Raw genomic sequence first — 27,563 nt, 5'->3', positions numbered from 1 at the left:
GATTGTCCAGAAATCTGATGGTGGAGGAGAAGAAGCTGTTTCTGAATTGTTGAGTTTGGGTCTTCAGGCTCCTGTACCTCCTTCCTGATGGTAGTAACAAGAAGAGGGTGTGTCCTAGATGGTGAGGGTCCTTAATGATAGACGTCACCTTCTCGAGGGGGAGAGTTGTGTCTGAGATGGAGCTGGCTGAACCTATAGCCTTCTGCAGCCTCTTGCGATCCTGTGCATTGGAGGCTTCATACCAGGCTGTGATGCAACCAGTCAGGATGCTCTCCACTGTACATCTATACAAATTTGTAAGGCTTTGGTGACATACCAAATTTCCTCAAACTCCTAATGAAGTAGAGCTGCTGGCATGCCTTTTTCATGATTGCATCAATGTGCTGGGGCCAGGATAGATCCTCTGAGATGTTGACGCCCAGGAACTTGAAGCTACTCACCTTTTCCACCGCTGACCCTTCAATGAGGACTGGTGTGTGTTCTCCTGACTTCTCCTTCCTGAAGTCCACACTCAGTTCCTTGGTCTTGCTGATGTTGAGTGCGAGGTTGTTGTTGCAACACCACTCAGCCAGCCAATCTGTCTCACTCCTGTAAGTCTCCTCTTCACCATCTGAGATTCTACCAACAACAGTGGTGTCATCGATGAATTTATAGATGATGTGTGAGATTCCATTCTGAGACTGTAACCTCTGGTTCTGGACCCCTCAGCCAGGAGTAATATTCTCCTTGCATCCACCCTGCAAACCCCTTAAATTCAGCTTTGTAAGTTTCAATGAGATCTGCTCTCATTCTTCTAAACTCTAGAGAATACAGGCCAGATCTATTCAATATCTATTTATATGGCAAACTGATCATCCCTCTAACCAGTCCAATGAATTTTCCCCTCTATGGCAAATATATTCTTTCATGGTTAAGGAGACAGAAACTGTAATAATACTCCAGGTATAGTGTTATTGAGACCTATATAATTACAGCAAAATGACAGTACTCATGTACCCAAATCCTCTTGCAATCAAGGCAAATATACCTTTGGTCCCTTTGCATATCAACCTTACTGTATCTCTCTCCATCTAAAAAAATACTGTTTTTCTATTTTGTGCATCAAAGTGGATAACTTCATACATTTATCATTTTCTTGCCCATCCATTCAGCTTGTCTTTATCTCCTTGAACCCTTATTTACATCCTTGTACCTAGTCACAATCTCACCTAGTTTTGTATCAAAAGCAAATTTGGTCCCCTCTGCCAGATTGTTGATATAGATCTCAAATAACTGGTGATGAAGTACTGATCCCATTGGTGCCCTCTTGACACAAATTGCTGAGGCATTTGCCTTACAGGTAGTGCAGCATAGATGGTCTTGGTTGATTTCTGGCAGGAGAAGTCATTTGAGGTAATGAGTAAGATTGACCTACATTCACTGGAGTTAGAAATAATTAGAAGTTATTTTGTTGACATATAGAAGATTCTAAAATGATTGACACTAGGCACTGAAAATCTGCTTTCTCTGACTAGAGAGTCTAAAATTAGGCAGCATAATTTCAGGATAGTGAGTCAACTTTTTAGGATTGAGATGAGGAGAAAATGTCTTTACTAAGTCTTTGGAATTCTGTAGCCCCAGAGGGCTGTGGATGCTCAGTCGTTGAGTATATTCAAGACTGATATATTTTTGTACACTAGGGATATGAGTTCCACATTTATCAATGGGCACAATTTCTGACTTTTAAGCAAGTAGAGGATTATCATGTAATTGCACAGGAGCTTGCACCTAATTGCACTGGAGTTCAAGTCACTGCTAAATTGGTCAGGACCTATTTTAGAGACTCGTATCAAAGGATTGGCACTGGGTGGGAAAGTAATCATGAAGTATAGGAACAGCTATGATCTTTCTGAGTCATGAAACATGCTTGATGGTGTGTGTGGCCGATTTCTGCCTCTAAGAGTGAGACCACAGCTTACTTTGTGGAGGCAAGAGGAGCACGACTGCATTTACTGATTTCACTCATTTGGGCTTTTTTTTAAATCTGTCCGGGGTATCTTGCTGATTAGGCTGCTCAGGTTCTGGGACAGCTTGTTGAAGCAAGAGTTGGGTGTCTCTTAAATTAATCAGGTACCTTTCTTTGGAGCCTGACCGATTTTAGTAGTGACCTGAACTCTGAAACAGTTAGGTTTGGGGCCCTGTGCTGTTAAATGATTCTGTACCTATCTGGATTAATAAAATGGATACATTGTTAAATGTAGACCCTCAGTAGTTCATATTTGAGAAGTCATGTGCCTACAAGAGTTCGCATTCAATGAAAGGAGCAAAGCTGATCAACATGCACTTAGTTCTGTAAATAAATAGGGCAGTCAATTCCACTGAATCCATTTCAGCAGAAAAATACATGGCATATAGTTCACATTTGCTATTTTTAAAAGCTTTATATAGCCTGTGCAATTTCCAAAATATATACCTCTTTTTATGAAATATGGCCTTTGTGCAGATTTTTAAGACCGGGTATTACTTTGAAAGGAAATGCAGATTTCTGCTGTAGGCTGCAATGTGTGGCAGTTTGCAGATGTTCTGTTCCAGTTGATGCGATTCTTTTTTTTGCCTGCCGGATTTAAATTTAGTTGTGCCTTGCTACGTATGTGATCAGCAGCACCCAGTTTCACTGTATATTCAGGGAAGAGTTTAAGTCTATATTGCTATACTTGGAAACTGGTGCAGCTGTATAAAGCGTTGGTTAGGCCTCATCCAAAGTATCGTGTGCAGTTCTGGTTGCCGCATTACAGGAAGGATGTTAGGGCCTTGGAGAAGGTGCAGAAGAGGTTCACCAGGATGTTGCCTGGATTAGTGAGTATTATCCATAAAGAGAGGTTGGACAAAGTTGCATTGTTTTCTCTGGAGCGTCAGAGGCTGAGGGTGGTGATCTGATAGAAGGGTATAAAATTATGAGAGGTATAGATAGGGTAGACTGTAAGTGTCTTTTTCCCAGGGTGGAAATATCAAATGCTAGATCGCATAGTTTTAAGATAATACAGGGAAAGTTTAAAGGCGATTTACAAGGCAAATTTTTTTAACACAGATAAGTGGCTGGAATGCTGCCAAGGGAAGTGGTGGAAGCAGATACAATAGCAATGTTTAAGAGACATTTAGACAGGAACATGAACAGGCAGGGAATGGAGGGATATAGGCCATGTGCAGATAGATGGGATTAGTTTGGATTGGCATCATGGTCAGCACAGACAGCATGGGTTGAAGGGCCTTTTCCTGTGCTGTGCTATGTTTAAATGAGCAAACCACCTATTTCAAGTTTGTTCAAAGACTCACTTGGAGGAGGATGTACCCATATTGAGAATTCTGTTTCAATATCCTTCTGTTGGTTTCTGTCAACCTATGTTGATTTTAATTTTTGTGGAAAAAGTGATGCTGATCATTGAGGTATGTATGAAAAAGTGATCATTGAGGTACACATGTAGATGATGCTTAGCCCAACAGTGTGAAGCAGCTTAATTAACACTCACAGTTAGGGCGCCAAGAAAGATCATTGAAGTGGACTAGGTAAATAACTATAACTCAGTGTTCATCAACTCTTCTTGCTCTCAAGTTCAATGACTCCTCCCTGTCAGTTCCAAGAGCATTTATTGAAATAGTTCTACAGTGTTGGACCTCCAGTCCTGTGGAATCAGCCCCACTGTGTGTCAAGTACAGGACCACATTTGGCTGCAACTTTTAATGATGCTTACCTTTTCTGCTGAAGGTGGTCCACAAAGGCCAGTGAGAATTAAATTGCCTGTGCTTCATGAACTGTCTGATTGGCTTGGCCACTGGAAAACATGGCAATTTTTCTAATGGGAGCATTCATAATATCAGCAGGATGTCAGTTCCTCTGAAGGTAGTAGCAACTTGTTTAGATACCCAGGAAGGTAGTCATGCCTGTATTTACCAAATAAAAGAAGCCACAGTGTCAAGTGTAGGGATGTGCATTTTCTTTTTCATAAGTACAATTAAAAAGTCGTAATTAGAAGTTCTCTCTCTGGAATGCAGTAACTGATTATGGTAACCTCTGGTGCCTCAGACATGTCACTTATTTATTTGTGAGCAGCAATGGTGTATCTTGCTTCATGGTAATATCACAACTGAGGATATTTTATTCTTTAACTACGGATCCTAGATCTGCATTTCACCACAGCCTGCTGGATTCTAATTAGGAGCACACCTTTTCCTTCTCTTTAGCAGGATGTTAGAGCTAAACAGTGAACTGAAGGTCAAAGTGGGAGCATTACAAGCCCATATGACAGGGCCCCCAATTAGCATCCAGTTCCACCTACAGCTGAGCCTGAGTTTATGCTAAGTTTAAGCAGATTACTATCAGGCATGTTTCTGAAACAATTGATTGTAGTCATAATAAGAATATAGCTGCATTGCTGGAGCATTTTGAAATTACTGTGGACAGGGTACGTGACCATCTGCTTTCCTGTTGCAGTCTGCTGACTAGGTGAAAGTGGTTTCTGTGGTGGTTAACTGCTGGTCTGTTAAATATCCGTGGCTAAACATTGAAATAGAGGGGCATTTGGTGACTCTAGTGCAATAGAAATATCTCAAGTTCAGCCTTGGCACATTAGAATGTGAAGGCTCACCGCAAAAACATATTAATGTGAATAGTGACAGTTCTGGCAGTGGCCAGTAATTAACCTTTTATCATTCAACCCTAATAGTTACGGGAACTTTCAGTACAATTTGCAGCAACAGTGAATTTGTGCATTCTTATAGGAATATATAGCTTGCCTGCCGTAAATTGGTGTTCACACAGATTTCCATTCCATGTTACACCCTGCAATGCAGCACACCTAATACAGCAAAGTTTTCAGTGAGCTAAATACTTTACACAAAATAAGCACTGTGACCATAATATCCTATTTAGTATTATATTCTTTGAAGTGCATTAAAGTATTTGTTCTCCTGGCAGTAATCCCTGCAACCGTGCAAAGTGCTACACCTGTCTCTACACCTCCTCCCTCACCACCCTCAGGGCCTTAGACAGTCCTTCCAGGTGAGGTGGTGCCTCACCTGTGAATCTGAAGGTGTCATTTATTGCATCCGCTGCTCCCGGTGTGGTCTCCTCTACGTCAGTGAGACCTGATGCAGATTGGGTCACTGCTTCGTCGAGAACCTTCGCTCCGTCCATTGCAAAAGCCAGGATCATTCGCTGGCCAGCCACTTCAGTTGCGCTTCTCGCTGCCATACTGACATATCTATCCATGGCCTCAACTGCCACTTTGAAGCCAGACGCAGGTTTGAGGAGCAACACCTCATATTCTGCCTTGGTAGTCTCCAGCCTGATGGCCTCAACATTGATTTCTCTTCTCTAACTTCCGGTAACCCCTCCCTTCTCACCCCCCCCCCCTTTTTTCCACCCCCATTTGTTTTTCCTCATTCCTATTGGCCCCTTCACCCCTTCTCTTCCCCCTCCCCTGCCCTCATGACCTGCCCATTTATTCCCCACCTCCTTCCCTTTATTCCATGGTCTACTGTCCTCTCCTACTGGATTCCTTCTTCAGCCCTTTGCCTCTTCTACCAATCACCCCTCAGCTTCTCACATCACTCCCTTTCATCCACCCTCCTCCACCTTCCCCCTCTCACCTGAACTCACCTATCACCAGCCAGCTTGTGCTCCTCCCCCTCCCCTGACCTTATTCTGGCTTCTGCCCTCTTCCTTTCCAGTCCTGATGAAGGGTCTCAACCCGAAATGTCAACTGTTTATTTCCTCATTAGATGCTGCCTGACCTGCTGAGCTCCTCCAGCATTTTGTGTGTGTTGCTCCAGATTCCAGTATCTGCAGAATCTCTTGTGTCTGTGATATTTTGTGTTATTAGATATTTGAACTGAACATTCATGTAGTAGAATTTTGGTTCAAGAGACATTTCTATTCTTAAATAGAAAGAGTATGAAAGCTTTGCCACATGCAGCAAAGAGCATGAGCATAACTGTTTTGAATGTTTTGCACCTGAAAGAACTTGCAGAAATGTTAACTCATTCATTTTTAAATAAATTTCATGACCCATTTATTTGAGATTTATTGTGATATTGATTATTCATTTCACAAACTGCAACACTGATCTTTATATATCAAAGGATTGGCTTTGATCACTTGCTATATATGTTAAAAAATTTCAGTTTATCATCTATTGTTAATGAAGGTATTGTGAGAACTGTGATCTTCAGTATGAAATCTTAATTTTGGAATTTTATCTATACAACACATATATTGTTTATTGGACTTAAATACAAGAACAAGATACGTACCATTGCAGATGGTCTGTTAATGGTTGCATCCTTGGTCATTAACATACAAAGATACTCAACTGAATAATAAATAAAATATTATGCTTTTAAAACTAAATTAAGAACTAAAAGAAATACAAACGTAAAATTCCTTGATTAGAACAATGAATGCTTGTAAAGAGAAATATAGATTTGGCAGAAATAAAACATTTAAAATATTATTTGCCCATTGTTCCTGGTAATAAGGATGTTTGATGTATACCTATTTTGTATATTGATAAAGATTTATTTTTATTTTAAAGAATAAAGTTGTGGAGAAGGGAAACTTCAATCAAAAAGACGTCATGCTGTCAGCAACCCCCTTGTACAGCAACCTTCCCAGCTGGATGAGTACTGATAGAGTTCGCATGTGTGGAATTAATGAAGAAGGGTAAGATAAGTTATATTTTTGCATGGTAATAAATTAAACAAACTTTTGATCCAGTTGGGATTCATCTGTGGGAAATCATTGTTATCTGAGAGGGTTGTTACTCTTACACGTGCATTGGTTGGATTTGATTTTCTTGAGTGGTGGGGAGGATTATTAACCTGGCTTAATGCTTAAATATCTTGTCTTAATGAATAATATTGAATGGATGGTTTCCTTTTGCAAGCAGAAAGAACCAATCCTATTTATCATTTTAGTTATTACAAGAAATAATGAATGTGCAGGAGTTGACAACCTATTTCAGATCATGATTTACAAAAACTTGACTGATTTTCCATTCATGAGGTATCCTAGAATTTGTGGTTGGTGGGGAAGCAGTAGCACTTACCATTCACCATGAAAGCTCCCCCAAACGATCTAGTGATGTTTGTAAGGTTAACATCCTTTCTGTCATTGGCTGCTGTTAGATATCATTTCAAAAGATTCCCTGGCTTCCAGCAGATTTTTTAATCATTGTAGCTGAGCAGCTTATCACATTAAAGGAGATACATAAGACTGCAGGTGCTGGGATCTGGAGCAAACAAACAAGCTGCTGGAGAAACTCAGTGGGTCAGGCAGCATCTGTGGAGGCAAAGGGATAGTTGACGCTTTGAGTTTTGAGTCAAGACCCTGCATCAGGACTGAGAGTGTAGAAGGGAGATAGCTAGTATAAAGAAGTGAGGGAGAGGGGTGAGGCAGGAGCTGGCAAGCAATAGATGAATCTAGGTGAGGAGGGGTTGATGGGCAGAAGGAGCCAGGTGGGGGAGGGAGGGATGGAAATAGTGACAGAGGCTGGGAGATGATTAGTGGAGACAACAAAGGCTGCAGATTATTAAATCTGATAAGAAAAGAAGGCAATAAATGAGGGAGGGATGGTGGGGAGATGGGAACAGTGGGAGGAAGGGAGGGAATGGGGGACTGAGTGGGTTGAGTGTGTGGGTGATAGGTAGGTGGAACCAGGTGGGGGAGGGTAAAGAAACTGAGTAACAGGAGACAGGGAGGATTGGGGGGTGGGGTTGGAAAGAAGGGGTTGTGTGAGAGGACCTGGGTGAATCAGAAGGAGTGAGAATGTAACAAAGGGTGCAGGTAACCTGATTTTCGTACCACCTAACTCTCCGAGGTGTAATTTACAGAAAGCAATTAACTTACCAATTAGCATATTTTTGGGATGTTGGAGGAAACCAGAGTTCCTGTTCAAGAGAGAACATGCAAACATCTTTCAGACAGCACCCCGGGTCAGGATTGAACCCAGGTTGCTGGAGCTGTGAGGCATTAGTACAATCTGCTGTGCCATAGTACTAAAGACCTTTGGTTGCAGAAGGAACAACAGCTTAGAAATGCTGATGGGGAGGGGAGGAGAAGATGTATCTGATTTTGGAATATTGTTGGAGATGGTAGAAGCTCGGGCAGAGCCTTGGTTCTGTCAAAGTTTAAGCTATTAAGAGTTTACAGAAGTTTCTGATAAAGAAAAAATTGCTTTAAATAATTCTATAAAACAAATAACTATTCATAAAACTAATTAACATTAAACATGTTAAAATTCCAATAAATAATTAAAAACATTGAAACAGACTAAAGTAAATAAAAGGTGAATAACTGTATTTTCAGATCAGGAACCCTCATTGAAATGAGTGAAAATTCTGATTGTATGCTAGATCAGCATTTGTCCCTCCACTTCTGGACTGATAGCCAAGTTGCAGAAGTCCATGTGGAGGCTGGTGGGAGGATAAGGGAGGAGAGTAAGTTTATCAGGATGATACCTGGGCATCGGAGGGTTAAATTATGAGGTAAGATTTCACAAACAAAGGTTATATTCCTCCCGAGCTCAAGGCCAAGGAGCTATTTGCTGGAAACTTTGAAGATATTAAAGGTAGCTGATAGGATAGATTAATCTTTCCACTGGCTGAGAAGTGTAGGACTTGGGTTATAGAGGCCCTTCAGGATTAAAGTTATGAAACATATGGACAGCAGTAGCGTTTTGGAACTTTATCTCTATAGAGATTGATTGATGTTTGGTCAGTTGCCAATTGATAGAGAAACAAAGGACTGCAGATGCTGGAATCTAGATGAAAAACAATATGATGCTGGAGGTACTCAGCAGGCCAGGCAGCATCCGTGGAGAAAAGCAGGCGGTCAACATTTCGGATCAGGACCTGAAACGTTGACCACCTGCTTTTCTCCACGGATGCTGCTTGGCCTGCTGAGTTCCTCCAGTATCGTTGTGTTTTTCATGTCAATTGATAGAGTTTTATTAATCCAAGATGCTGAAGGACTTGGGAAATGACAGGTGTGTGAAATGTGGTCATTGATCAGTCATGATTTTATTAAATTGCAGAAGAGGTTTGAGGTGTTAAATTGTGTATTTCTGTACCCATGTTTCTTTTTTTTATTCAGTCACCAGAAGAGTTTGCTAAACAGTAATTATAGTTAAGTCTTGTTTTGAAAACTTATTTATACCTTGTGCAATATTTTCTTGGTATTTGACAGTGTGATCACTCAGAAGTACCCATAAATTTCATGTCAGTTTAAGTGAGTTTGGACCTGTCTCCATGATGCATCCCTCCATGCTTTCCTTTATAATACTAGTACAAATGCCTGGGTCAACACAGTCTCAGAAGTGACTAGAAGGAAGCTGATACACCACTGAGTCCCCAAATCTGAAAGCCTTTCACAAGAGGCAAGGCTTTGGCAGAGCCTCACTTCTGTCAAAGTTTAAGCTATTAAGAGTTTACAAAAGTTTCTGATAAAGATGAAATTGCTTTAAATAATTCTTTAAAACAAATACCTATTTGTAAACCAAAATAACATTAAACACATTAAAATTCTAATAAATAATTAAAAACATTGAAACAGGGTAAAGTAAATAAAAAGTGAATAACTGAATTTTTAGGTCAGGAACCCTCACTGAAATGAGTGAAAATTCTGATTGTATGCCAGAGCAGCATTTGTCCCTCCACTTGTCCTGGACTTATAGTCAGGCTGCAGAAGCCCAGGACCTGCTCACCTAGGGGCTATTGAATGGCGCTATTTCCTTGATTTGTTTCTAGCCATAATGAATAAGCTGGTCCACTACTGAGTCCCCAGATATGAGACTTTCACAAGAGGCAAGGCTCATTGAGAGCATTTTAGGATTTTCTGGATTAAACCAAGCATTTGTGGAAATCCTGAAGTTGTTGTCAGTCTTGTTGTGTAATCATAGCAAACATTGATTGTTTTGCCATCATTTCTACTGCAGAGTATATACCATTAAATTGATCATCTCATGATATCGGAGAATGCTGCTCAAAACAGGCAATGTGCTAGAATTTAGAAGAGAATTTAGAAGAGAATTTGTAGGAGATTTACACTTTGCTTGCCTATGTATGTGTGATGATTTTAATTTTAATCACCTTTTAGTTTGCAGAAGTATTTCAAAACAATATAATTTCAGGATTTAAGTAAACTGGACTATGGATTTCCAATGGCAACATACTATTTGTGTAAAATTCCTTTTCATTTTTGTATGGCCATTGCTTACACAGAATCAAAATAACTGCTCAAAAACAAATAAATATTGCATTTATGTACAGTACATGGTGGAAAATTGGACTGAATTTTGAGCCATTAATGCAAAATAATTTTTTTTTAAAGTGGCTGGCACAGTGGTGCTGCAGGTAGTGCAACTGTCTTGCAGCTCCAGTGACCTGGGTTCGATCCAGTTGAAAATATTGTTTCAGTGAAGTTAGGATTGCAATTGTGTGCATGTGCTGTTGCTTTCTATGAAGAGCTCTCTCTTGATTCACATGATTAAATAAGGTGCTTCAACATGAATAGTGCAATTACTGTTCCAACCCACTGAGGTGTAATCTACTGGTTACTACTGCTTAACTGGGAATAATGGGGCTCTCTGTGTTATTTTCTATTCCAACATGCAAATGGTTTGTCTTGAGGCCATCTTCAAACTGTATCACTGTATCAAGTGACTATTATTTGAGTAAGATAAAGTGGTAACCAACTTTTTGGCAGTTTGTTTCTAATTAGCCAAAAGGGATTGGGTCTCCAAGTTGAAGTACCAGTTTTTGCTCTGCTTAACATATATACTACAATGTTACCGGAGGTTGATTATATAAGGAATCTTATTAGTTGATTTATTGCATTTATGATTTCTTTAACATAAAATGCAAGTTTTATGTATAAGTGTCTCTCTAAATATGTTTCTTTTTCTGACCTTTCTTTATATCTCTTTTGTTTAAACCTTATGATGTTGCTGTTGCCTGAAATCTGTTTCCAGCAGAAAAGTGATCTGAGATTAGAGCACATATCAGACATGGAAAGCCCAGACAGATACTTAAAACTGACGTCTGGTGATCTTTACCAAAGTTCCAGTGACCAATTTGGAGATACCCTTTGGAAATTTCATTAGTAAAGTAGAAAGGAGAAGTTTATTTGACTCCAAAGAGTTTTTTAAAAAATTTTTTAAAATTTAATTTACAGCATGGTAACAGGTCCTTCCAGCCCAACGAGTCCGCGCTGCCCATTTTAAACCCCAAATTAACTTACCCGTACGTCTCTGGAATGTGGGAGGAAACCGGAGCACCCGGTGGAAACCCACGCAGACACAGGAGAACGTACAAATTCCTTACAGACGGCGACGGGAATCGAACCCCGATCGCTGGCGCTGTAATAGCATTGTGCTAACCGCAACGGGTGTCTATGGTGGCTTTTACCTTAAAGAATGATTACCTGTCATATTAAGTGTGTTTCGAAATAATGAAGAAAATCTTGCCTTAAATTTTCATTGCTGTAGGAAGGGTGAAACTATTTACTTTGAGAGAAAAACTTGCTGGAATTGTATGATTGTGATCATGATTTCTAAAACCCTTATACTTACTATCATCGTATTGTGTGTGCAAGTTGAGGGAGTGATAATAATTATGAGACTTTTTTTTTAAAAATAACCACTGTTAATGCAATATTCAATGAGTAATATGTAATCACAATTAAAAAATATTGAATTTGATTTTTTTTCACAGTAGGAAAGTCTCTGTAAGTGATGGTGAAACACAAAAAAACATGAAGCGTTTTGGGATTAGAGAAGAGAATCATATGACCCACAACTTGAGTGTGGTAAGTTATTACTTTTGCACTTGTCAAATTTCTCTCTGTTATTTTGCAGTAATGAACAAAGAATGAACTAATTTGTTAAACTTGGGCATTGCCTGTTAAAATAAGAGAGATTTGATCTCAGTTGAACAGTAGTTTCAAAGTTTAGACTTGAATGAAGTCATAAGCTGAAATTGTATGTTGTTTTTTATGAGCGTTATGAGGCTTAAGTCAAACTCCACAAGCTACTGCAATTGAAGTTTTGCAAAAGGTCATTGCAGTACAAGCAGCAACATCAGTCATATTACAATACATGTTGAGAAAATTAGAAGGGAATGCAACAATACAATAAAATGTAGGTGGTACCATTTCAATGCAGCATTAACAAGAATATAATAATATTAGTTGCTGAACTATTTTGAATAGAGTATTATAAAAAATTTTGGTATATCCTGTTGGGTTCACTAGATAGCAGCATGCCTCCTCCCCGACCCTACTGCAATCTTCATTTGTGCCTGAGGCCCATTTACAGCTTGGGGACTTAGGATATGGGATGCTGGTATTAAAGGGGAGGGGGGAAGGGAGGTTCCAGAAGAGAAGGGATTGAATTATGTCAGATCTGGGAGCAAGTTTGAGTGATAGGGGAGGCGTGATCGGGACACCAGTAGGGTTGGAAAGTGGTGGTTTGGGGATCACAGAGCGCATGACTGGAGGGCCAAGGCTTGGGGCTTGAGCAATCGCAAGGTTAGAGGAGCTGGCACATTTGGTGGGGTGGTGCCAGAGTGGAAGTTGATTGAAGGGTTGTGGGGTTGGAGGTGGACAGTCAGTTCAGGACCTGAGGCTTGGGCTATTATTGAGTTAGAGTAGGGTTTATCAGTACACTGTTGTGGGTGGCGACTGGGTGGAGCCCCCTAAGCATGAATGTAAGTTGTTGAAACATGTGGCAGGGTTTTTTCTTTATCCTTTAATTGAAGGCAATAAGATCTAAATGACAGTGACGGCATAGATGTGAAATTAGCTAAGAGGCAAAAAAGGCAGATAGTGCGGAATGTTTTTTTTTCATTGTAGAGGGTGGTATCCTCAGGGATTGATCTAAAGATCACTGGCTTTTTGATACATATTAGTAACCCTTACTTGAATATACAGGGTTTGATATCAATGTTTATGGATAATACACACCCAAAATATGTTGTAAACAATGAAGAACATGTCAATAGACTTCAGATGAAGGCAGAGAAACTGGTGAAATGGGTAGACATATGGCAGATGAAATTTAATGCAAGTGTGTAGGAAGAATTGAATCATTAGTATAAAATAATTGTACAGTTTTAAAGGTAGTGCAGAAACAGAGACCTGGGAGTACATCTTTGAAGGTGGCAAGAAAATGTGAGAAGACTCTTTTAACAAATGGCTTTCTTGGCTTTATAAACACAGGCATAGACCAATGAAGCAAGGAAGTTATAGCAAACCTTTATGGATCACTCGCTAGGTTCCAGCTACATCATTGCTTCTGTTTCTAGTCACTAGACTTCAGGAAGAATGTCAAGATCTTAGAGAGATTTACTTAGTGGTGTTGATAAAGTTAAGGCAAAATTTAATAGAGATCTTCAAAATCATAAGGAGATTTGACAAATAAGGATAGACTACTTTCTGTGGCACAGGAGTCAATAACCAGAGGACACAGATTTAAGGACATTGGCAAAGGAACTGGTGATGAATGAGGATTTCTTATGCAACCAGTTATTGTGTTTGTGATTGCACTACCTGAACATGAATCAAATGTAATAAACTTTAAAATAGGAATTAGCTAAATACATTACAGGAAAAAATTCAGGGAAATTGGACAAGGAAATGGGGCTAATTGGATAACTTTGAAAGAGCTTTGAAAGACAGGCTATGTAGACCGTGCTTTATAAGGGTGGCAGGTTTCTTCCCTGAAGGATGTACACATCCCAATTTCTACAACAATCTCACAGGTTCCAGGTGATTATTATTTTGCTAACATTACCTCTATATTTCAAATTTACTCAGCTTTTTGAAGAATTGAATTCAAATTCACAGGTCACATAATGGGATCTTAATTCATATCAGTACATGAAAATAAATAAAAACAGCTTATACTGGAAATCTGACAAAATAAAACCAGAAAAGTCTGTAAGCACTCAGCAGAGTTCTGATGAAGAGTCTTAAACTGAAACATTAAATCTGTTTCTCTTTCTACAGATGCTGTCCTATTTGCTGAGAGTTTCCAGCATTTCCTGTTTTTCTTCTTAATTCTTATCCCTGTTTTCAGTCCAGGCCTCTGGATTACTCATCCAAAAATATAACATACTAAGTTCGTATATCTAGTTTGAAGTTCAGATTCCTGCCTCGTTCACAAATGAGTTTCTCGGGATCTCTGTTGTGATTTACCAGATGACACTGCAGCTGGGTTCACAGAAATATCATCTTCTGAACCATTTGGCCAACAAATGTGAATGGCCAACTGGTTGCCAGCTTATTTTTGCAAACCTTGTCAATTCAAAAAGCATAGTGCTTGTACAAAGGAGAAATCTGTTTTTGTTACATAGACAACATTTTCAATTTTCATTGTCTCTTTAAAATAAAAAATATTGCTAAGTGCATCACAGAGACAGATAAGGGAATGGATGGTGAACCATGAAGGGAGAAATTCGATGGAATTAGGTGGAGGGACAGGAAGAAAAGGGAAAGTGGATGAAATTGCTGCATGATTGGATGCAGTCTGAGAGATGAAATCTGTAAGTTCCTTGGACATGGAAGAGGTCATAAGTGTTGAGAAAATGGGGAAATGTACTCTCTTGTGTTATTTAACAGCTTGTGATTGGCCTTGCCTCTAGAATGAACTCTACAGTCTCAACCCTCCTCATAGCAACCTCCAAGATATCTAATTATTCCTGAAGCTGTCAAGATCCCTTCCTAAACCACTCCGTCTCCCTTTAGATTCATATCTTTGATCAGGCTTTTGATCATCTGCCTTTATAATTCCTTACATAGCTCGGCTTAAACTTCTTGTTTGTGAATGTGCTGTGGAAGGCTTTGTATTGGTTTTGCTGTGTTAAAAGTACAGTATAAATGGAAGTTGTTACTGTTGTTCTGGCACTGGCAAAAAACTTGGGCTGAGATGATGCTTGAAATGATACAGCTAGAAAAGTATCAAAATTAGGTTGATTATGCACCCAGTACTCTTGATTTTACACCCACTAACAATACAGCAATGGTGACAAATGTACCAGAAGGGGATCGAATGGATGGGAGCAGGTGAACAATTTGTGGGACCAAGACTATCAGTGGCAGAGGAAGGAGAGCAGTTGAATAGCTACTAAATTGGGCACAGTAAACTAATTGGTGGTCATTAGAACAGTTGCTTTATTTTATCTCCATAAACAGTAATGTTGTGCTAACAAAGTCCATTAAGAGCTAAGATGTAGAATATAAATACTTGCCATTCTACTGTATGGCTGTTTTATCCAATACCCTTTTGTTTGGTCACCACAGTTGTTTTGTTTCATATACTAACTGACAATGGATTTTATCACTTTATTAAAATAGCAGCTTCAACTGACAGAAAACAAATCAAAACATTTCTTAAATGGTGTATAAACAATTAATCTTTTTGAAATTTTGTCCAGGTGGATGCTGCCTCAGTGAGACAAATTGATCGACTTAGAGCTGCCAGTGGGATCATGCAAGAGGAGCTTAGAAACCACAATGGTATTATATATCCTACTGCACATGGGCTAAGAAATGAAAAAGAACAAGAGGCTGCAGTGGCCATGACCAGTCTGGGATTTATGACTGATAGAATGTCTGATTTGAATTATAAAGTACATCCACCAGAAACACTGGAAAATGGAAGTGGTTGCACAAAGCCTCATGAAAGCTTTAGCACATTGTACAAATCACCTCCCGGTCTACAAAATGCTGCTAGTGCCAGAGGTGAACCACTGGGTTTAGAAGGATCTTCAGCTGGCAAACAAGCTCCAGTAAATGGAACTGGTCCAAGTTATTTGCGACTTCCGTGGGTTAACCCATACATAGAGAGCCCGGCATCAGGCATGTATTCATTTGTGGACTCATCAAGCAACTACCCAAGGAACATGTATAAAACATGTCTGATACCTTCACAGAACTCTTATGGCTTACCGCAACACTTAACCTATTCACCTGTTTGTAGTCACAGTGACCGCTTCTTATACATACCACCTCCACACTATGGCTTGCCTCCCATCCCTTCATCTCTTCCTTCTCCACTAAGGATTACACCAGCTGCAACATCACCCATAATGTCGTCTATGGTTCACTGTTCTGAAAAATGCCTTTCAGGGATAATGACAGGTAACCCAAGACTGCCAGTTGATCCACACATTTTGACTCATCAGATTTCAAGTAGTAAGAAAACAAGGGTTCCAGCTACTGAAAAGTCAAATGCTGGTAGCATTTCTGCTGACCCAACTGCACTGTTGCAATCTCCAAGACCACCTTCCCGGCTTCACCTATCCTCACCGCAGATTGGAGAGAACTCTTCTGAATTTCAGAAGCATCTTGCTAGGATATCTGGCCCTTCTCCCTCAATGGCACTTCCTCATGGTTATTTAAGTCTAAGTAGTGAATTTACTTCTCCTGTTCGATCAGTAAATGGCAAAACCGCAAAACCACCAGAATCTAGTGAAAACTTCCAACAAGCAGCAACACATTCACGAAACACTCAGCCTGAACAAAAAACTACTAAGTCCCCATCACAGCAAGAAAAACAGACCTCCACCAAAGACTGCAATGAAAAGCCTCTAGATCTGTCTTCTAAAGTAGGCTGTGGTGAGACCTCAAGTGATCAGACGTCAAAGACTGAGAGTACTGATAAAGTGGTACCTGGCAAATGGCGAAACAACTCTTCATTGTCAAGTAAGGAAACGCATTCTGAAGGTTTTTCAACTTCAATGCACAGTGATGTTCCTGTTGAAAGGCCTCCTATTATTAATAAATTGCACTCAACCTGGGCCATTCCTAGTACCAGTTCTCCAGGAGACCATCAAACCAGTAGTATATTGGTGAGCAATAAAACACTAGAGCGTATAATTCCACATCAGAGAAGCTCCTCGTGTCCTAGGATTGGGAGTTCCAATGGTTCTGTTACTCATATTCCGGGTTCGGTCTCTGGATTGGGCCGGCCTGCATCTGCTTCACCTTCGCCAAATATTAATACTGAGTGGGTTCAGTCTGAAAAGGCACATAGGAATAACTCTTCAAATAAGACATCTGTCATTCACCAAACAGGACAGTCCTCTCCAATACCAAGTAAGCAGCCTACTAAAGGGACCAAAGGAAGCTGTCAAGATTTTGTGTCACATGCAAATGAAAGTGGTCATTCATCAGGTTCGATATTTCTAACTCCAAATGAGACATTTCTATCCCCACCTTTACCATATCCAAATAGGTATTTCACCTACTCTACACCAGAAGGAATCCCAATTAGCCATCTTCCCTTACCTGACAAAGGACTTGTATTTCCCCATCCTGCCTTATTGCCCAATGGCAACTTGTATGCAGGAAACTTAGCACCAAAGCACAGACTTTCTTATAGCAGTTTGCCAACATGCAGAAGTGAATACACCCTATTCCACAACACACAGAATTTGATCAACCCTATCATCTCGCCACACAGTGTTCAGGAAGAAAAAAGGAGTGAAGGCACACAGCGACGATCCAGATCACATGATCGACTTCGAAGCAGTGAAGAACCTGTTAACAGAGAGAGACCAGCAGAGATTTCACAAAAGATAAATGCAGACCAGTTACATGCTTCAGGAAGAAGTGAACCATTATGTCATAGTCCAAAGAATCATGGCAAAACATTTGCCAAAGATAATAAGGACAAGCACCTGATCTTAGAACACAATGATCAATGGGGTAAAATTGAAGCAAAAACATCTAAAAAGTGTATCCCATCAGAAGGCAATAACAAACAAAATTCTACAAAGGAAAGCAGTGATAAAACAGTTGACTCTGTGGAAGCCATTTCAATACAAGATGGTATCCAAAAAGACAGAGATGTCCATAAGGGAGTTGAGATCTGTAGCTTATCACAGGGCCAGTGTTTACCAAATCAGAACATAAACAAAGAAAATACTTCAGACAGCCAAAGCAAAGAAAGTACAACAGTTCAATTGATTGCTGATGTCTCAGAGGACGATTCCATTATTGACCATGTTGCCACATCTTCTGGCAAAACAAATACAGAGAAGGAATTTGGTGCTGAAACTGGGCAGTTTTTGACTCAATTGAATCACAGTGATACCAAAGACAGAACTGAAGATCTAGAGGTAACAGCTGCTAAATTTATGAAGCCGAAGAAATCTAATCTAACAAAGCGAATAGCAAACTCAGCTGGGTATGTGGGAGATAAATTTAAGTGTGTCACAACTGAACTATATGCAGACTCTAGCCAACTTAGTCGAGAACAACGAGCACTACAGGTGAGTTGTTGACTTGTTTGTCAGTGGCTAAGATGCTTCTTAATTTTTGGAAGCCTTTTGATTTTATAAAACATTTTTAATATTTAATATTCTTGCTTGAGTAAAGTGAACCCTACTAAAATAGGTTTCTGAATCTTGCTGAAGGCTGCTCCATGCATCCCATTGCTAGGCCATGATATAAAGGAATTGTTCAGTGGACTAATCCATCATAACAATTTCATGAGCATGTGAATAATGATGCGTAACAACAGTGAAATCTAAATTGTCCTTGGGAAATTGGCAACATTTTCAAGACAATATTTAGTGCCCCTCCCTAATTATCCTGAGGATGTCGATGATCAGTCACATAGGATGAGACTGGAGTTACTTATAGACCAGATAGGCAAAGCTTGCAAGATTATGACAGGAGTTGAGCACATATTGTCCACAAATTTCAAAATATATTGGATTCTTTTCTTCAACTTGTCATGGTGGAATATGAATTCAAGACCTTCTGGTTGCCAGTCCAGTACCATAACCACTATGCTACTGTGCCTACGTAAGTTTTGGCTTCTATCAAAAATTTTGTGCCATTGGTGCCAGTTTTCATGTGATACTGTACCACTGAGACCACATTCCCTTTGTTTTATTAAGAAGGCCATCTCATTTGTATGGTCAAATCACCCCAAAGCAATATATATTTTCATAAAAGAAAATGGGGATAAAATAAGATATACATAAAAAAAACCACCAAATACAGGGTGGTTAGGAAATGACATATAGACTTGTACAATGTTATGTAATGGCTTTGTCCTTGTATTCATGGTTGTGCTGCTATCTGAATGAATTTTGGACATATCCATGGCCACACTTATTTTGTATTTCTGTAGCATGTTCAGAAATGTTTGGCACTGTCTGCTATTATTGTTCTTGTGCTATAATTTTAAACTAGAAAGTGTGTAGCAGTAGAAACCGGTTATATGGTTAATGATCTCCAAGAATAAGTTTTCTCCCTAGACTAGCTATGTTATTAGATAGGTCCATTAAATAGGTGAATTCCTTCCCTCTACCCCATCCTCCCTCTTTACTTTTTTCACACATTTGTACTGTATATATTTATTGTATGTAAGGTCTTCAGTAAACATTCCACCTTTACACACATTTTTGATAGGTGAAAAGCCTCTTGATGATTTTCATTCTTGTTGTGAAATATTGGTGTGTGTCTGTAAAAATGAATGATAAAGTTCCCCACTGAGTGATCATTTTAATTGAATAGATGGAAGGATTATCACAAGAGGACAGTATTTTAAATCAGCCTGCTGCTTACTGTGAGGTCAGTTCTTAAGATTTTTCTCAGATTGTTTAACTTAAATGAAAAGAATTGTTAAATGATTTTAGTTAACAAAAGTTTGGGCAGTGAGCCAGTAGATGTGGACCCCAGGACTAGTCTACAGACTACCTTCCTTGTGTTGAAACTCTCAAGCATGTTTCAAGATTATATACAATAGAAATATACTGACTTTTTTAAAACATGCAACAATCCGCTTTTTTCATAGGGGATACTATAGTTATTCATTTTATTAAATAGTGCATTGATACAACTTAAGAACACTGTTCAGTGTTATCTTTTGCTGATTTTAGAAATTCTCTTTCAATGAGCATTCAGAACAGGTGTGAAATTAAGGCAAATTTGTTACTGCTGTTTTTCATAAGAGATTATGTTATTCATTTATTAATATTTTCATTTATGATTCTAGCGTGCTATGATGCGCTTTTCTGAGCTTGAGATGAAACAACGGGATGATAGTAGGGTGTCTGAGGATGCATTAGAGGACAACAAATTAGGTGACACTGAATGGAAAAGCTTCACTGGGAAGAAGGAAAAGAAGTCAAAGGAAGATTCAGAAGATGAGATTCCATCAGTAGAAAATTTTGATGAAGGTGAATGACATAGCAGGAGTAATCATAAGTTATTGCATGTGGAAGGATTAGTGCTACTAATTGCAATGACCTGCATACTTAAGTTCCAATTAAAAATTATTTTCCTACTGGTAACTTGCAAATCATGTTGACTGTGATTGGCAGTTCCAAACACAGCCACCAGTATTCAGCCATTCAAACAAAAGTAAGTCCCGGACATGTGTCCATGTGGTGAGAGAGGGCTTACTGACTAACTCAGGCCCGAATCTGTCATTTTGCTGTGCCTCTGGGCTCTGCCTGGAACAGTGCATGGAATGTACTGTAGTGTAAACCATTTTAGGATCCATAAAACTTTTTTGATCAATAAAACTCAGGGACTTAGAAACTCAAATCTTAACCCAGGTGAACAAAAAGAAATTTCTTAGTTACCATTGAGGTGATAGGAGTTGAATTATATACCCAATGACCTTGATAGTCTGAAAAGTTTTAAAGAAATTTGTTGAGTATCGTGTCAGTGCAGTGCTTTCTGAAATATTTTTGCATTTTACATAACCTTGATTTTGGGTATGCTATTATTGAGTAATAAATTATTATTAAAAAAAAAGAGCATTACAATACAATAAAAGAGTATTTACCAGCTTTCAGAAAAATATTCATTGCAACCAGCCAGCATTTTAGTTTTCATCTTTAAATAAATATTTACTGCAGTTTCTTAGTAAATTAATTACTTTTGACATGACAACATATTTTGAACAGTGCCAACCAGTGTCTCTGTGTAAAATTTGATGATGTCCTGAGCTAGGACCTCTGATGGAATCTTGCAATTTCAGCTTGGGACCTTACAAGTTTTGTGTCAGGGTCTGAATCTTAATCCAAACTGAGTGCAGAAAACATATATAGATTTGATAGAAACTTAACTAGGTTTAAAATTCCCCAACATGTTCTGCGGTGTAGTTAGTTTTGCTTGAATTACTCTGATGTTAGTTGCGTAAGCAAGGAGAACCTCTATCCCAATGAGTGAAATTTGTATGATTTCAGAGACAATGGACTAAATAGTGTAGTATATTAACCCTTGACCTATTTTCTAAACAACCAGACTATTATTTCATCCCCATATATTCAGTGAGTTTTTTTTTGGTTATCACAGTTACTATTTCGATGTTCTGTAGTATTTAGAAAGTAATCCTGAGAAGTGAAAGATACAAGTGTCAATGATAGTTCAGTAAGCAAGCTTTTTCTCACCAAGTTATTAATGCTCTGAATTATTGGTTGATTCTTGAATGCCCCTGTTAGTCTGCTTACTTATCTGCCAATCACCTGGCAGTGAAAGACCAGTAATGAAACTGCCTGGTTGCTGTGGTGAATTGAAACTATCACCATGACAACAAAGCTATGGAGTGTTACCATGGTACACCACATGGTGATAAATTACAGGATGTGCCATGAGTCATATGATTCTTGTTAGCTGTGATCAAATGATTTAATCAACTACACAAAAAATCCACTGTTAAACAAATAATTGTCCTCTGTTGGTTAGAAGTCTAAACACTACTGATATTCATCTTGCATATTATTAACAGCAACACCAGCAAGAAGTCACATTTATATTGTAAAGTTTTCTTTATTCAGCATCGCTGACGTATGATAAGATACTGTTTAGGAGTCCCTGCCTAGATGTCTGTTCACGTAGAAGTCGAAGCCGTGAGGTCAGACTATTTGATCACAGATGAGTCTCTACCTGGTCTCAGTTAACACGCAGATACATTTTACTTTCCAGCAATACAAGCTTAGGGACATACAGAAAAATTTATAATGCAGCCTAGCTGTGATTAATTTAATGCATACCAACCATCAAATGACGTACATCTAGTTTACACCGTTGGGAAGTATCATAAGGTGAGCTTATGAAAAAATTATGTTAAAAGTCTCACCAATGAACATTACGCAGTGAAAACTGCTGTAATGTCTTAGTGTGAATGTTAGGTGAGAATAGGGGTACATAAATAGAGTTAGAACAATTACATTTTAAATTGCTGTTGGTGATATTGACATATGACTATTTCATACCTTCATATGACATCTGCCTATTTATTATTTTAATACAATCATTAACTCATTTACTTTAAACAGGTTAAGGCTTCTGCTAAAATAGTAAGCTAGAAATGATGTGCAAGGCATCAAAACTTTCAGCAATGTAATCTAATTTCTAGATATGTATTTCTTCATCTGATTTATGGTATTAAGCAAAAGATTATTATTCAAAATAGCTACAGCATTAAATTTTATTGTGTCTGAAAAAGCAACTGTTTGATAGGCCAAAAGATGTATTTTAAATTTTTTTGCCTTTAAATTAGCCTTCCAAAAGAAACAAAAGAATGGATTCCGAGATTTTATTCCACTTCTTCTGCAAGTGCGAGCACACAACAAGTCTGGTATGTATTCATTTTGCAGTTATTGAAAAAAGTTCAAGGAATATAAGTAGGTCTCCATATATTTTAAATTTTTAATAAGGTGTTGTTAATTTAGCAAAAATGTTCTGCTTGTAATTCTGTGCTCAAATCTTGAAGGTGATTAGTTGTGCTCATCAGAACTTCTTTTTAATTTCCATAATTTTCAAACTTATGGAATATATGGTCAGCATCTTGCAGCAGTTATGTAATAATTCTTTTCTGAAGCATTGTTTTTGGTGCACCTAAGGAAAAACAGCTTCAAGTTGTCTGAGGTATGTACTGAAATAAACTTGCATCAGAATAATTGTCTAAGTGCCTGCTAACAATGAAGTACAACAAATCAGTTCATGACTTGTGAACTAGTGACAGACTACTGACAGTACATTCCTAGGAATTTTATTTCTGAGATTTAAAAATGGGAGCCAACACTTATTGACAAAATGGTTCAAAAAGATTAAATAGAAAGGATCTTGAGATGGAATTTTTTATTGATTTATTAGTGACTCAAGAGATTCTACTGATGCTGGAATCTGGAGCAACAAACACAAAATGCTGGAGGAACTCAGCAGGTCAGGCAGCATCTATGGAGGGAAACAAACTGTCAATGTTTCGTGTTAAGACCCTTCATCAGAACACTGAGGACAGGTCCTGATGAAAGGCCTCGACCTGAAACGTGGACTGTTTATTTCCCTCCATCAATGCTGCCTGACCTCCTGAGTTCCTCCAGCATTTTGTGTATATTGATTTATTGGTAATTGGTTTCAGAATTTTTATGTAATTGTTTTTGATTTGAAATAGAATTGAGTGTTAAATTAGGTGCAAATGCACACATGAACTACAACTAACAATTATTTTTATGGAAAAGGCACAAATTGAAAAATGAAGACCTAGTAAAGCAAGGATTCTTTCCAAATTTATTGGAAATCATCATTTATTTGTTTTGACAAAATTCTACTGTAATTGCACTTTAATTTCCACTCTATGACTTCTTCATTGTAACTATTTGTAGAAATGTCAGCAGGGAGAAATCTACCCTCTAATACCTTTGGTACTATCACTACTCTCATCCCATCTACCTGCTCCTTCTCTGTATATCTTTAGTAGTTTTCTTCAAATATTCATCTAATTCCACTTTCTAAATGTAATGATTAACTCAGTTCTGTGGTCTCTAGCAATGTAATTGTAATTATTCTGTTAACCTGCTGCGTGATTTTTTTTTAAAATCATCCTTTTAAGTTTCTGCTATAATTCCTAACTTTATGTTGCTTTATACCCATTTACTGACTCGTAGAATCATGAAGTCATACAGCATAGAGACAGACCCTTTGGGCCACCATGTCTCTGCTGACCATCACGTACTTACCTATATTAATCCGATTTACCAGCACTTAGTCCATAGCCTTCTGTGCCTTGGTGAGTCAAGTGCTTGTCCAGATACTTCTTAGCTGAACTTTTAATTAAATGAGAGTACCTGTGTCCACCACCACCTCAGGCAGTGTGTTCCAGATTGCAATCACCTTCTGGGTGGAAAAATTCTACCGGGAATGCACTGAATGGGAAGGTGGTGGAGGCAGGTACTCTCATGTTTAAGAAGCATCTGGACAGCACTTGAAAATAATCCTTCACTATTTATCACTAAATACAGTTTTAAGATTTTAAACACTTCTGTTATATTACATCTTAATCTCCTGAATTTTTTAATACAATCATATCTCAGATCTGGTAAACTATGTTCTCTTATCACTGGAATGAACATACTAAGTGTACCTTTTGTAGTGTTCCTATGTTTTTTCTATGACAGGGTTGTCAAAATGGCACAAAGAAGCCAACTATGGTTGGGTGATTGGTACTCTTTTTCATTCTCCCAGATTCCTGGGTCAGTGGTTTCTGGTTAATTTGCTGGTCTTTCATACTTCCTGTTTTTCCAACTAATCCATTTTGGGGTCTTCTCATGCTCTATCTTTTGATTTCTGTGCCTCCTCTTGGTTTCTCTGCCCATCACTTCCTTTTTTTAACCATTTTCTAATCTCCTCCATAGCACATTACAGGCTATTCTTTTTTAGTTGTTGTTCAATTGAGAGCATTCTCTTCTCAAAAGATTGCTGGTTCAAAGCTCACTTCTGAGACCTGAGCACAAAATTCTAGGCTGATACATCACTGAAAAACCAGAGGGCACTGTATTGTCAGAGGTGACATCTTCCATCTGAAACATTAAACCAAGTCTCCCTCTGTCCTTGTAGATGGGTATGAGAAAAGCACTTATTTGGGAAAAAAAACTGAGGTATTATCCCTAATGCCTTGGTCAGGTTTCATTTCACTGTCATTATCTTTTTGCTGTTTCTGGGAACCTGGATGTGCATAAATTGGTGCCCACATTTCTAACATCGCAACAATGATTACCTTTCACAAAGTATTTAATTATCTGTAAGGCACTTTAGGACACCCTGTTAAAACAAAAAAAAACAAAAATTGCTGCAGGCATGTATTATTTTTGTTTTTTCCATGTGTGCGTTGTTTCCTAAATTTTTTTAATATTTTATTTACAGCGTGGTAACAGGCCCTTCCGGCCCAATGAGTCCGTGCTGCCCATTTTAAACCCAAATTAACCTACCCGTACGTCTTTGCAATGTGGGAGGAAACCGGAGCACCCGGAGGAAACCCACGCAGACACGGGAGAACGTACAAACTCCTTACAGACAGCGACGGGAATCGAACCCCGATCGCTGGCGCTGTAATAGCGTCGCGCTAACCACTGCGCTACCGTACTGGTCTGTGTATTACTTCCCCTTTTCTCTTATTCTGTCTTACATTGTTCATTTTAAATCTTTTTCAGTTCTAGGGAAAGATATTAAACTTGAAACGTCAACTATCATGTTTTCTCAACAGTCAAGAGCTGACTTTTGAGCATCCTCAATATTTTCTGTTTTTGTGGTCTAAATGATATTTTATACAGATCAATTCATCGGGCCTATTGAATGCTTATTGGAAGAACAAATTACACTCTTGTAATATGGAAAAAGAAATTTTGCATGTGGAATCTTTTTTTCTAAGTAGCTTACATGAACTCACTTTGGAGAGTCTTCATCCACCCAAAAGTTCAGAATTGGATATATAATTCATTTTCATATCATTATTCTTATCCTGTAGCTGAGCCTCTATGATAGCTAATGCATTATGCTTAATTTGTGCTTCTAATCCCTAGTTTACTAAAGGTAAATGAACACAAATTCATATTTGAAAAATTAAGATTTGGCTCCTGGTCCTCAAAGAACTCATTTTAATACCACATTTTCAGGTTCAAATTCCTTCATGGCTTGGCCTCCTTGTCTTTAACATTGTCTGGTCCTTTAAATCCCAGCAGATTCCTCCAGCTTTGACCTCATCTAGAGGCTTTCCTATTATGATGTGAGGAGAAGTGTGCTTTGATTATTGCTTTCTCTCTTTTGAACCAGCTCTTAACATTTTTCACCCTACAATCATTGGCATGATTTCCAGTTTCCAAAATATTTGGAAAATTAGAAATAGGGCCTTTGTCAGTTAGTCACTACTCTTCTAAGTATTTTGAGGTTTGGACATAGCCTGAACATTTTGTCATAAACTTATATTTTTCATTTTAACATTTTAATTTTATTTCAAAAACACTTATTTAAAAGAAAATACACCAAATTTCTGCTTGTTCTCAAACATATGGTGCTTAAATACATGTAGGAACTAATTAGCCGCTTTTTCTGCAGATGATCTAGATAGCAATGCAAAGCACCTAGATCGGTTGGTTGAAAATCATGAAAATGGAGAACATTGGACTGATCAAACCAATGCAGAGAGTTCCACCCCACAGAAAGTATCTCCTTCTAATCAGGACTTTGAAAAAACTCTACAAGCTTATCATCGTGAGGATGCTAGTTATAATTCTGAGTCAACCTTTGACCAGGATAGCCAATATTGCAAGGAAGTTTTAGGAAGCAACCAAGATGAAATGAACATTCATGAAGTACAATCAGAGATGAAGGGATATAATGAGACTTGCATCAATCGATCAATGATGCCAGAAATTTTCAAGATGAAAAGAAAAAGACAAAGTTCCATTACAGGTAAGGGTTACAGTATTTTGCACTTTTTGACAGCATGTATATTATAATTATGATAAAGTTAAGATTAGGTTGGCTAAACATCTCTTCCATGTGAAAAATTTCATCTAACATACACTGTAAAGTATAATCTATGGTTTGATATACACAAAAGATTGCAAGGTTCCTTTTCAAATACATCAAAATATATTGAAGCCTTTCGGTATAGAAAAAGCTTCATAGGTCCAAAATGAAAATATGTTCCTTATTATAAAACACAGGCTTTAAACAAAATCTCATATTTTAAATACAAAATATTGCAGAATTATATTTGAATCATCTTGATAAAAATCAGATTCAAATTCACTGCATTAAGAATAAATATATTTAATGTTTGGTCCAGATATATTGATGCAGGGTTTAAATTCATGTGATTTTTTTTTTAAAAATGATTTATTAATAAGAACCTTCAGAATATAGGGAGTACAGTTTTAAGATAATTGATAGAAAGGTTAGTGGGGAATGAGAAAAAAAATACTTCACAAAATAAGCTGTGGAGTTCTGGAAGTCGTAGCCTGAAAGGGTGGGGGAGACAGACATACCACATTTAAAAAGATCTGGATGACCACTCAAAGAACTGTAACCTGCAAGGCTATAGATCAAAAGCTGGGAAGTCAGATTAACCTAACATGCATTTTTGGCTTGTCCTGAGTGTGCTGGGTTGGCAGTTTTTTTTTTGCCTTAATTTTCTGTGATTCTAATGATTATCTCCTGACTAGACCAGTTCAATACTCAACTCTAATGTTGCCACCCTAAAAGCAAAAACTGGTGGGTTTGTTTC

General features: G+C 38.3%; 1 protein-coding gene across 13 annotated transcripts in view; it reads left to right on the top strand.

Moving 5' to 3' along the window:
* The window catches only part of bcor (BCL6 corepressor), a 263,295-nt gene that overhangs the window by 198,128 nt on the left and 37,604 nt on the right, over nucleotides 1-27,563 (top strand). For 11 of the 13 annotated variants that reach the window (XM_052014798.1, XM_052014806.1, XM_052014800.1 and 8 more), the window contains 7 exons: nucleotides 6,570-6,697; nucleotides 11,746-11,839; nucleotides 15,466-18,306; nucleotides 19,562-19,618; nucleotides 20,043-20,226; nucleotides 22,560-22,637; nucleotides 26,390-26,746. In XM_052014798.1, coding sequence (XP_051870758.1) covers nucleotides 6,570-6,697; nucleotides 11,746-11,839; nucleotides 15,466-18,306; nucleotides 19,562-19,618; nucleotides 20,043-20,226; nucleotides 22,560-22,637; nucleotides 26,390-26,746 — 3,739 coding nt within the window. The remainder of the gene's footprint in view (nucleotides 1-6,569; nucleotides 6,698-11,745; nucleotides 11,840-15,465; nucleotides 18,307-19,561; nucleotides 19,619-20,042; nucleotides 20,227-22,559; nucleotides 22,638-26,389; nucleotides 26,747-27,563) is intronic. The other 2 variants (XM_052014804.1, XM_052014803.1) reach the window with 2 other exon arrangements.

The sequence above is a fragment of the Pristis pectinata genome, chromosome 4 (genome assembly GCF_009764475.1).
Source record: "Pristis pectinata isolate sPriPec2 chromosome 4, sPriPec2.1.pri, whole genome shotgun sequence".
Lineage (NCBI taxonomy): Eukaryota > Metazoa > Chordata > Chondrichthyes > Rhinopristiformes > Pristidae > Pristis > Pristis pectinata.
Note: the sequence above shows the minus strand (reverse complement) of the source record. Positions and strands in the feature narration are given on the sequence as shown.